The sequence below is a fragment of the Semicossyphus pulcher genome, unplaced genomic scaffold (genome assembly GCF_022749685.1).
Source record: "Semicossyphus pulcher isolate SPU_LCO1_2020_fin unplaced genomic scaffold, fSemPul1.0.p SCAF_8, whole genome shotgun sequence".
Classification (NCBI taxonomy): Eukaryota; Metazoa; Chordata; class Actinopteri; order Labriformes; family Labridae; genus Semicossyphus; species Semicossyphus pulcher.
Genome location: NW_027211759.1, coordinates 32,895,637 through 32,907,696, shown reverse-complemented (window position 1 = coordinate 32,907,696; position 12,060 = coordinate 32,895,637). Strand labels below are relative to the sequence as shown.

Below are 12,060 nucleotides of genomic sequence, written 5' to 3'. Positions count from 1 at the left end.
GATAATTAGACACCAGTAAACCATCATCATTATTGTTGAGATATGAGTGTATAAAATGACTCAAAATTGATGCAATGTTAAAAATGGACATGCAAAGTTCACTAGTACCTCCTTCCGCATTTCCAATCATTGCTAGATGCAGAAAAGGTATGGCTTTTCTTGCTCAGTGATCACTGATGAAATTAGAAAGTACTTCCTCTGTTAACCCATAATATATTTACATAGAAGCAAAGTAAATGAGTTCTCCAATACATTTTGATGCTGTTCCCTATGGTTGTTTGGTGCATTGTTTTATTGCAGTTCTATTTTTATATTAATGGTTGTGCTAGATGTAAAGTCATGGATAACCAGTCATCATCTGAGGACCATAAAAGTCTGTAAGAAATTTCATAGCACTAGGAGTAGCACTAAACCAAAGGCGTGGACAAACTGGCATTACTTTCCAGGAGCCATACCACAGGTGTGTTTAAAAATGGTTATCCACTGCAGATCTATACTGTTCCTCACCAAACATCCAACTGTTAAGAGAGCTAGCTAGATAGCTTAGATAGCTCTAGATTTAACAGGTCAGCTGAAACTAGAATGTCTCTTTAAAATTAGTTGGGAAAAATTGCCTTCACGTTGACTTTCGGTAAATTTTCAAAAGCAATGTCAGTCACTTTTCAATATTTATAACGAAATCCTGCTTTTTTTGTTTCTAGATCATTGATGAAGAAGACACACAGTTCATGACCAACTGTGCCCCTGCTGTGACAGAGAGTACACCTCGTAGACGTACAAGAATACAGGTTTTCTGGACAGCGCCGCCTACTGGTTCTGGCTGTTTAATACTGAAGTAAGTTTTATCTTTATGCACCAGCTTTTGATTATGATCGTACTTTTAAGACTTTGTTTGAATGCAAAAATTACAAAATTATAAAATCAGCTTGCAGAGAATTAAAATGCAAGAAGTTACATTCATCATAGTGAACATTAAATCTATTTTTTTAATTGTCACATCACATGGCAAAGCATTTGCAAGTGAGGAGTGTTTTAAAAACTCCCATTAACTATCCCACAAGACCATGCAATAATAAGTTATAATAATGGAAAAACCTTTAAATTATCAGCATTAAAAATTTGTTCTAAAGTCAAATCTTAAGGCCAATGAAAGTAGGTTCCAATAAATCCCTACAAATAATAATAGTTTCTTGACAAAAACAAGAAGAACAACAAGGTGAGAGAAAGGTTTACTGTGATTGATGACTTTAATCAAAAGGTTAGTAGTAGTAGTAGTAGTAGTCTCATCAAGTTGATTTTTAGTAACATTAGTAACTGCTCAAAAGAAATTATATCAATCTTAAACCATATGGTGTCCTATGGATATAAGAGGGCACAAATGAAAAAGTTTCAGTCAAAATTGAAAACCCCCTGTATAATCCATCTAGTTTTACAATATAAAAACTCCAAAACTATAGCACTCTATCTACAGTTTTCCTTTTTTCACTAGACAAAGTAAAAAGAAGAAATCTGGGCTGCGTCACTACCCACGAACACTGTACCCTGGCATGTTCATTGTTTTTACAGATAGTCATTGGTCATAGGCAACACATTAAGAAAGCTGATGCCAGGTGTTTCATCACAAGCCCTGACAAACTGCTGCTAGGGTAAAGGGACTAGCTTTACAACCACGAGACAGATGATGATTATGGGGGCCAATTTGTAGTTTGAAGCGGGTGAGACTATAAACAGCACTGTGTTATTTCAAGACTGGTGTGTGTACTGAGTATTTGCGACTTAATCTTACTGTGTTAGGAGGCAGCAAGAATACAATAAAACAGTTCATTCCTGAATACCGTCCTACATATCAAAGGGTTTGTATTGTTTCATAATGGTTCCCTAAAATGGTTCCGAGAAACAGTTTATTGTTGATAGAGGAAGGTGATGGTGCTATGGAATCAGAGATGTCATGTCATAATAGACATAAACTTGATTCAGGAATTAGAAGAAGAGCCTGGTCGTGAAATCAGCCAGGTAGATATACAACATCAACATATAATAGTTTATTGCAGGATATTTGGACACATGGTAAAACAAACTGTGACCAAAGAACTAGCATGTGTCTGGACTTTATTGGAGAAAATACAGTCCTTTCCAAACACCTCTCCCTTACTTCTCCTAAATTTATGCAAATGTATGGTCTTAACAGTTATCTTAGCAACAATAACATATGACTACTAGAGGCTTATCAGGATGGGGAAATGGTCAACTAATAAATTATCCTCTTGGAGACTCTTTACTTTCTCTTTACTACTTAGCCAGTCAGCCAGGAGGTGTACAGGGTTTAACATTGCAATATACTGTATGTGGTTATGATTTGGCGCTATACAAATACAATTTGATTGATTGATTGAATTTGATTGATTGATGCAATGATATATTTTATATTTTTTGGGGCAGTCAAACAGATTTTTTTTTTTATATAGTAACAATAGTTACCACATGTTAAATCCAGCAATGCAAACTGAGTGCAAAAGGCCTTGTGGAGATGCAGTAAGTTATGGGAATATGTTGCTGTTAGCCTCATTTTGTCAAATCAAGAATACAAATGATAAACAACCAGTAACTTTGAGTTATTGGAATTCCAAAAGTGAATAACCTGAATAACCTCTTCTTCTCCCCCTCTAGGTGAGATGCTATGACTTGCCCTTACCTACGCAGCATACTCACAGCTGTTACTTTGAATTTATCTGTGCTATTCTATGACAGATGGCACAGAGCCATCCCTGTGTTTGCTAGTCCAATAAATCTTGCCCTGCATATGAGAACATATGCTATGCAGATTAACCTTATATAACTGTCACATTTGTCTTTCAATGGTGAGATAGAAATTTAGCATTAAGCCTTTGAGTCTCACTCTGTCTCCTTTCGTAAATATCCACTCTCTGCTGTTGCTTGTCACATAATCTTTGTTGAAACATGTTTTCATATTTTTGCCATGCTGCAACACAGTCTTCAGAAGCAGCTTCATGTCAGTCAGGACAGATATACTTTGCAGCCTGCCTTTGTCTTAATATAGTGGACAACATTTACAACATTTGTATGAAAACTTTTAGACTGCGAATCTGTACACTGAAGCTACACATTTTCACTTGCGACCCTTATCATACAGTGTCATTGAAAGGCATCACCACAACTAAATCATAAGAATGCTCCTTATTAACCTGTATCTTACCAAGCCTCATTTTCTGAACTCCTCAGCACCTTCCAATACACTATATTTGCCCAGCTTCAAATGCAACTCCTTACAGTTGGGACTACTCCAGCACTTGTCCTTCACTGTCAGTACTGGAGCTGGTCTCCAGGATTGTTTTTACTAATAACAAGAGTTACTAACAAAAAGAAATACAATGACCAAAAGCCACTCTTTATACAGGTATACTCTCAGATAATGATTGTTAATGACCCTTTTTCAAGTCCCAAAATCAAACAGTGGTGAGATGTCACTGTTAGACCAAGACACTCTCTGTGAAAGTTTCGGGATGCAACTCCTAGCCATGACCAAAGTCAACCATGTAAAAGTGTAATGTAATGTGCCCTCTACTGTTTTAGACAGACGAGTGATATGATTTTAGAGATGCCAATGTCAGTCTGTGTGTTGTTAGTCAGTCCAGACTGAAATATGTAAAATCCTACTGAATGGATTTTCTTGAGTTAAATAAGTCCACCTGTACCTCAACAGGATTAACAGTACACATACGCACAAATAAAGCATGTTAACTATAACATACATTCACCTGCACTTGGAACAGATTTTAGGATTTAATACATCAAATAAATTAACCTTTATTTCAACAAAACAGAACTCACAGGCATAGGTACACATTTATTAAAATGGCTATGCCTAACTGCTGATTCACAATGCCCACATGAGCAGTGAAGGTCAGTTGCGGAACATAGCGATTTTTAATTTCAGCGTGTATGTTAACAGGTTAGAGCCTTCACACAGCCCACACGAGCGGGCACTGTGATGTGGATTCTGAGAGTATACGGCCCTGTTCACATTTGGCATTAGGCATCTGTCCTGGGTGATCCGATCACAAGTGGACAGCTCTGAGCCTGCAGTTCACACGTGGCATTAACGAGCCCCTCAAATATGTTTCTACGCTCTGTATGCAAATAAACATGGAGGCTCAGTCTCCTTTATTAGACTAATCATATAATAATATGAAACATCATATGAAAGAAAGTGTGATGCACACTCGCAGCACAGAGAGGGGGAGAGCTGCTGCGCACGAGCAAAGGAGGGAGGGAGCGGGTGATCACGGACTAGAGTGGCGAAGTGATAATAAACTTAGTTTGATCATTAAGCCTGATGCTCCTCCACAGCTCTGTGTTTATCAAATATATGATACACAGCAGACTGGAGTCTCTGTTAGCTGTGACAGACAGATAGACAGACACAAATATCTGCTTGATTAACAACCAGATCCACGTTATGAAGCGTCGGTCTCCTCTGCGCTGCGTTTTTATGATGATCTGCATGCGGGATATAGCACCTGCTCGTGTCATTCACGACGTGATGTGAAGATGTGATTTAAACTTTATGGTAACTGTGCGCGAAAATACGAGACAGATCGCGGATGTTATTAAGCCATTAAGGAGCAGAGCCTGAGAAACGCACACAGATCTGTGTCCTCCTCACTGTGCTGCATTATCTGATTAACTTCAGGTGGATCACTTGATTTTTAAACTGTGATTAACTGCTCCTGGATCATATCTCTGACCTGCGCCGTCTCTCTCCCTCTTCAGTTCAGGATCGTCCTCCTTTTTGGGTATATATTTTTTGGCGAAAAAAACCTAATCATAAGTCTCACCTAGGCCATAAGTATATTATGTTAATAATAATAATAAAAAAAAACATCTATCAAGTGTAGACCTGCTGAAGCATTGCAGCCGACTGTCAGCAGTTAAGCGCAGCTGTCACACACTGCTCAGGCAGGCTGTGTGAAGCCGTCGTAAGTGGAACTACCAAAAATACTGCCTACTAACATGTTTTTTACCCAGTTCTCTGAATTTAATTTCTTTTATGTTTGATATCTATTTAAATATAAAATAAAAAGTAATACTTTTTCTCAAATTTGACTTGATTTATCATAGACCCTTAGGTTGTCCACTGCTGTCAAGTGCTGATGTATTGGCAACTCAATGGGCCCTAATCCTATAAGCGCAGCGGCACACCGCGTATGTGTCATTGCTATATTCAACGTGATGCAGTTGTAATTTTCACGCCCAGTGCAAATGTTGTGTAAATAGCAAATGAAGTTGTGCCTAAATCTATCTTGAGGATGCAGAAAGCCATAGAATTTAGATCAGGTTTTTGTTGGCACAGTACTTTCCTGGTATTTAGAGGGTATCTGATACTGTTGGTGATTTTGATAAAAAATGAAGTTACGCTGTTGTGCCTTGTGCGTAAACAGCATCTCTTAAATTGGAAAGACATTAATCATTTCTGATGTTGTGAATTGTTTCAGCCAAGCATCAACGAAATTTCTTACATCTGTAATTAACATGTTTGTGCTAAAATAACAATATCCCAGTTATAAACATCCATTTACCTCTTTCAATTTATATCAGGTCTATGATATATAGGCCCCTCTGTTTGGCCTCATAAAACCAATACCGTTTCACCAATGTCATTGGATGGCAGTTGTGACGAATCTATCAAGAGGAGGGACATCCTCTCCCTAAAAAGGGGGTGACTGGTCATAAGATTATTCATACACCTCTTCTCATAGGACTTTAAGCCTAACTGTCCACAGATTGAGCTAACCACTTCAGCGCCAGGTGCTAATTATTTTGTGTCTTGTATGGAACCCTGATTTTGCCTCTAGAAATTTGAGTGTTACTTTTCTGTGACTGCCTCCCTACAGCTAACTGTAGCTCACCCGCCTGTTACCAAACAGTAACACTTACCTCCTTAGCGGAGTTAGCTACCTTACTAACATTAGCTAAACCTGCTTCCATATTAGTTATTGCCACGAGCTAGTCTCCACACAAGCATTCCACCTTCTAATCTACCTTCTAATCTCTGCCTCGGCTGCAGTTTTAGAGTGCTGCCTGCTCACCATGGCGCAGTTAAAGCACAATACAGCAATTAATATTGCACAAGCTACACCTTCACTTTCTCCCATGTAAGCAGTTAAACCCCAAACAATGGGACTGTGTATAGGGGGTAAAAATATTGACGATGGAAACTCATCCAACATGTATTGCCTGTGTCAGAGTGCAGCTTGCTCAGGCAGCGCTGGATACACCTACCTCTTGTAAGCAGGCTGCTGCGCCAGGTGAGCTTTAGCATCCAGGACCAGTTAGCGATGGCAGCAACAATGAGTATATCAGATGGGCCACGCTAGTTACACTTTGAAGCAACAATCCCTTGCCTGAGGGATTTGATGATTGCCTGCTAGCTGGTCATTTTGGTTCTCTGTAAGTCAATAAAAGATGTCTGATAGCTCTGACGTTTTGCCCGGCATTTACCTCTTTGGGTGAGTAGACAACACCACAATTGATGGACACAGGAGGAGTGGTCAAGGGGGCTTTGTCCCCGGCACACCAGAGGCATGGATTTGCATGAACTATGCAAGAGGGCAGCTGAAGATGGATATCTCATGACCAAAGGTGCAGGTTGAGCAAGTTACTGAAAGCAAAATGGGCAGACGAGCAGCTCTTACCAATTTTTCCTGTGTGTTTGGAGGAGACAATGGTTGCTTCTTGCGTCTTAGTCCCTCCCACCAGAGATGCATGGAGAGACGCGAGGAAAACAAGAGAGGAGAGAGGAAATGAGGGAAATGTCCCCTTGTTCTGCTGCAAACCTTGTCCAGCCCCCCTACCTTTTGACATTGGACATTAAGGAAAAAGGCATCTACCACAGCATCTACTCAGTCGAACCCTTGGTAGCCTCTCACCTGCACCCCTAGTTTTCGGGCCGAGATGGAAAAGGCCCTGTCACCATAACACTTCATCCTGGATCTCTGGACAGACAGTCTTTGGTCAGATTATCTCAGTTTTCTGATATGGGGACAGGAGGTCTGTGATTTAGGAGGGGGCCAGACCATGTAATGCCTTGTAAACAAATAACATGATTTTAAAATTAATTCTGTAGCTCACAGGCAGCCAGTGTAGGGAGGCAAGCATGGGAGTAATAACCGTTAGTTAGCTTTGCGTTAGCATGCACAAAGCATGGTTAGCTTTGTGCTAGCATGCTAACCGCCGGTTAACTTGTCCTACCTGGTCTGAAGCACTTCAACATTTTCATATGGTCTACTCCATTGTAAACTTATTAAACTAATTCAACTGCAATAATTGAAGATTTTAATTATATGACAATAAATTATGAGGATGACACGGCATTTACGTTTGGTAGATACATTAGTAAATTCAATTATTGTTGCCTATTAAAGCCTTTTTTATCAATAAATGAAGTTTTAATATAATATGCATTTAGTTAAAAGGGTGTGTGTTAACATTTCCTAGGACATTTCTTTCATCATTTGTGCGTACGCATGGTCTGAGGGAGTTCTAAATTTGTCCGCAGAGTACAAAGAAATTTAGGTAAGTTAAGTCATTAATAACTAATTATAAGTTTTCCCTGTTTTGTCAAAATTGGGTGGCGTCCAACACTGAATTTAAGGTCAACCTAAATCCATTTGCTATTAATGAGTTATTAATCCTGCTACCCCTTAACGCTACACTAATGAAATATCATTCAGTGGCTGTTTTAATGTGCATTAGCTTTATCCCTAACATGATGATGACTTCACATACATTATAATTCATGTTGATTAAACTGAATGTGTTAGTTTAAAAAAATAAATCCTTATTTGAGTGCTCTCAGCAGTGGTGGTGGAAAATCTAAAAATGATGACTTTGACACAGATTTGTCTTTTGATTTTTTTATCATAATTATAAAAGACTTTTGGAAAGGGGTCAGAGCAGCACAGAGACGCAACGTTTCTTCTTTTAACTCGGTAACCGCTCAAACACACACGTGAGACGGGCTGAATGAATGAGGAAGTCGAATGAGGGTTTTATATTCTAGAGGGAGAAAACAGAGCGAAACTCTGAGTTTCCTGAAGAAAACCTGCTCTGGTCTCTGGTCTGCCAGAGACAGTAGGCGGAGATAACAACAAATAAGCTTGTGTGTGAAGCGGTTGCTTTGTATTGCACAATTTAGTCTGTGTAAGATCTATGGGAACAATATAACTGATGATTCCTGTACCTGTCACCAATATCGCGCCAGTCTCTACAGTCAGTGTTTTTCAGCCCTCTGTTGTATGTACCTCTGTTTACTTAGGTGGAGACACTCTGAGGACTTGCTACTCCAACACAAAGACTGCTATTAGAAAAGTACTTAAATGAAGAGAAAATTAAGGCTGTCAGGCGATTAAAATAACAATTTATTGATTACATTCTGTGAATAATTAATTGAAATTAATCATATACATCAATAATTTTTGTGAGAAGCATTCCATCACAGGCAGACGAACTTAGTGTGCATTACCCCATTGCGAGTTGTTTTTTTTCACCATTATATTTGAACTTAATTCTCACATTATTGTAGTGTTCATTCACAATCACTTTTAATCTGCTTCCATCAGTTCTTTTTTTCATACACATAACCACGCACACTTATATCTCTGCTTTATATTTGCCACGCCTCTTTCTGTTTCTCTCTCTCTCTGTTTCTGCTCTGTTCATTTTCTTCATCAGCATAATGTTTTAAATTGTCTCCCTAAAAACTTAACTTGCGTTTAGGTCTTTGTCACCTGCTGTTTAATTTTTGACAACAGCAGGTTGGCTGTGAGGGGGGGAGGCTTGTTGTTAATGAGTAGCGTATCAGAACAGTCAAAACAAACGTAGTTCAAAATGACAATGGCACCACTCACCTGCTTTTCATACAATAGCATAAGTAGGTCTATACTAAAGAAAAAAGGCCCCACCTCAATCAATGCATTTGCAGGGGTATTAGAGGACGTTATTGTATGTATGTATGAGTGTATTTTAGTTTCTATGCAGAGCAGATGTGGAGTACCTACTCGCGATAGGGGCGAGTTCTCTTGGACAGATACAAAACTAAAATAAAAGCCAAGTAAAGTACGCAAGGGGCGTAATAGAGTGCGATCAATCTAATCTTTTTTGATGTGTTAGTTCTATAATTAATGTATTAAAATAAACAAGTTGTTTTGACAGCCCTGAGTGAATAGATACTTTGGCAATTAGAGCCCATTGTCACATCATATTTTTAGGGGGGAAGTGAAGCCCAGAGTAGTACAGGGTAACACCTCCCCAATCCCCCCACCAATGGAGGCTACACACCAGTGGTGGCAGTGGAAGAATGCTGGATGTGATAATGAGTGCAGTTCCAAGAGCATAGCCCTGACACTGGTTGTGATGAACTGTAGGTGAATGGGGGAAGCACTGTTACATGCAAAGTCTTCCCACTTAATGACAGCTGACAGCAGCAAGAAAGAGCTAGAAGATTGGTTGATGGAGATCAAAGTAAAATCAGGTTGGTTAACTGAAGAAATAAGGAATTGAAAGTGTGAAAGTAATGTGAATGAATAACGAATTAAGTTCTTCTTTTTAGAGTCTTCCTGATTCTGAGCTTTATTTCTATCAGGAGAGACTTAAATATGAATGAGAGATAATTTACCCACCTGTGCATTTTAAGATGAGCAATATGTTAGGGTTTTTGGAAATTAGACCCCATAATCATATTCTAAAAGGGTATCGAAGCCATGAATAGTTTGTCAACCCCTAAAGCAAAATGGGGTCCTTCCCTCACAAGACGTGCAATACTTGCAGCACCAATGCCAAAGTCCAAGTTTTTAACCTTTGAATCCTTTAGTTGTAAACCCTACACAGCCTCTTATTTCCTTTTCCTTCCAGCAGAAGCAGTATTCCTTAACGTCTCTTCAGTGATGGTTATACTCTTGATAACTTACTTACTCTTGACCTTCCTGTTCAAGTCCTTGTTGTTCTGCTTCAAACTTTGGAAGATCAAGGACATGCAGAGCTTTTGGATTGTCTCCATGAAAAGCTGCCAGTAGAACATACTATTTGCCTTAAACAGCTTGTTTACAGGAACCAAGGTGTCATGAAATACAACTTGCTTATGCTTTCATCTTGGTTGAAAACTGAAGCCCACTGTCAACCCAAAAAGCACAGATTTCCTCATGCTTAATGCTGACAGGAGAAGCTACCATTTCTAAAGTGGTGAGAGAGGGCAAAGATAGAGAGTTTTGTGTCTTAGATATGTAGCTTCTAATTTGCAGGAACTTAAAAAAGTGTTTTGGATGAATATCATATTATTGTCTCACATCTTCAAAATACATGAGAATGCAATTGTCAAACAGATCTGCAAATATGTGTAAGACTTTGTTGGCCCAGATTTTGAAAACTATATGTCTTATACCAGGTGTGAAGCCACTGTTACACCAGATTGGTGTAAATTGTGATAGTACTGGGGTTTTACCCCAATATTTATGTACCTCATGCCAGACGTACTGAGTCTTTGGGGCGGCTGTGGCTCAGTGGTAGAGTCGGTCGTCTTTCAATTGGAAGGTCAGAGGTTCGTCCCCAGCTCCCTCAGGCTACATGTCCAAGTGTCCTTATGAATGTGATAACCGGTTGACGGTTGGGCACTTTAGGTAGCAGCCTCTGCCATCAGTGTGTGAATGGGTGAATGTGACATGTAGTGTAAAAGCAGCTTATATATATCCTGTTATTTCAGGACGTGAAAAAAAACACTACACTTTAATCTATTTTATGCATTGATTGCACCTCTTTTACTCTCCAACTTTCCCTCCCTGTTTTTCCTCTTGTTTATTTATTTATTTCCGTTCTCTCTCCAGGGCCAGTATTGTCCAGAAGAGAATAATTTATTTCCAAGAAGAAGGCTCTCTCACCATTCGACTGTGTGAAAAAGGTAATGACAGCTGCCCATCATCCCTCAAAAGCTGCCCATTTTTCATCCTTGACCACTTATAATGCTGCCATTTTCACTTGATCAATCTGTTCTTTTTTACTTTTGAAGCAGAACCATTCTCATACCATGTTTAAAAGATATAAAGTGAAATGTGAAGTGTGAAGTAGATGGGAAATCTTCGAGGACAACAAATGACAGATGTCCTGATTATGTGTATGTAAAGAGCTGGGCCACAGCATTTATGGTATCCATGAAAAATGCTGCACCAGACTGAAGAGCTGAGTGCTCCGCAAATAAACATGGAGACAGTGAGGCAACAGGTGTCTCTTAGCTCTGGTGTAGAAGTTTATTGTATAAAAACCAAAGCCCGGACAAGTTGCTTTATGAAATTTTGTGTTAGGGGAATTTTGCATTTTACACAAGCCAATCAACGTATCCAGTTTCAAATTGCTTATTCACCTTAAAAGGAGGATGTGAAGTGAAAATGTATTCTCTATTGCATAATTTGCACTTATGAATACTAACTGATCCCCTTAACCTGTCTTTGCAAAACAAAGGTCAAAGCCAATATTTGAATATTTAGTCTGCTTCAACACTATTGTGTCATTTAAATACCAGTTAATTCCAGCAATATAATTTTGTGGCATCCTTACTGCAAAACTTTAGTCATAAGGGGCCTGGCAGCTCTCTCAGCTCGCTTTTAGTGGCCCAAGTAGAGAGTCTGCTGGAACCCAGGTTTATTTGTTTGGATTTTTTTCCTGTCCTGTTTTTGAAGCCATAGCAGCTACAGTTCCCAAAAGCATAAAAATATGGATTTATTGGCCAGATAGGGGCCATATGGCACTGACTTCACGTTTTAGCTGATAACTTTTCAACCTAAGAAGTTTAAGAAACATTTTTCCCATGGATTTTATAGATCCAGAAGGTCTCTCTCTCTTTCGAGAAACATTCCTGACTGCAACAAGGACTACAGCATGGCATCCGTTAAAAGACTACAAAACCCAGGGTCAGCAGGGCAGTCAGGAAAATGGTTGCTGCCCAGCTGAACCATATTAGCTAATTACTAGCGAGGGAAAGAGAAGTGAAAGGCA

At 39.2% G+C, this 12,060-nt stretch overlaps 1 protein-coding gene across 1 annotated transcript in view; it reads left to right on the top strand.

Moving 5' to 3' along the window:
• Window positions 1–12,060, top strand: part of spon1b (spondin 1b) — a 93,731-nt gene that overhangs the window by 13,827 nt on the left and 67,844 nt on the right. Inside the window, exons 3-4 of the mRNA XM_069685729.1 lie at window positions 702–835; window positions 10,896–10,969. Coding sequence (XP_069541830.1) covers window positions 702–835; window positions 10,896–10,969 — 208 coding nt within the window. The remainder of the gene's footprint in view (window positions 1–701; window positions 836–10,895; window positions 10,970–12,060) is intronic.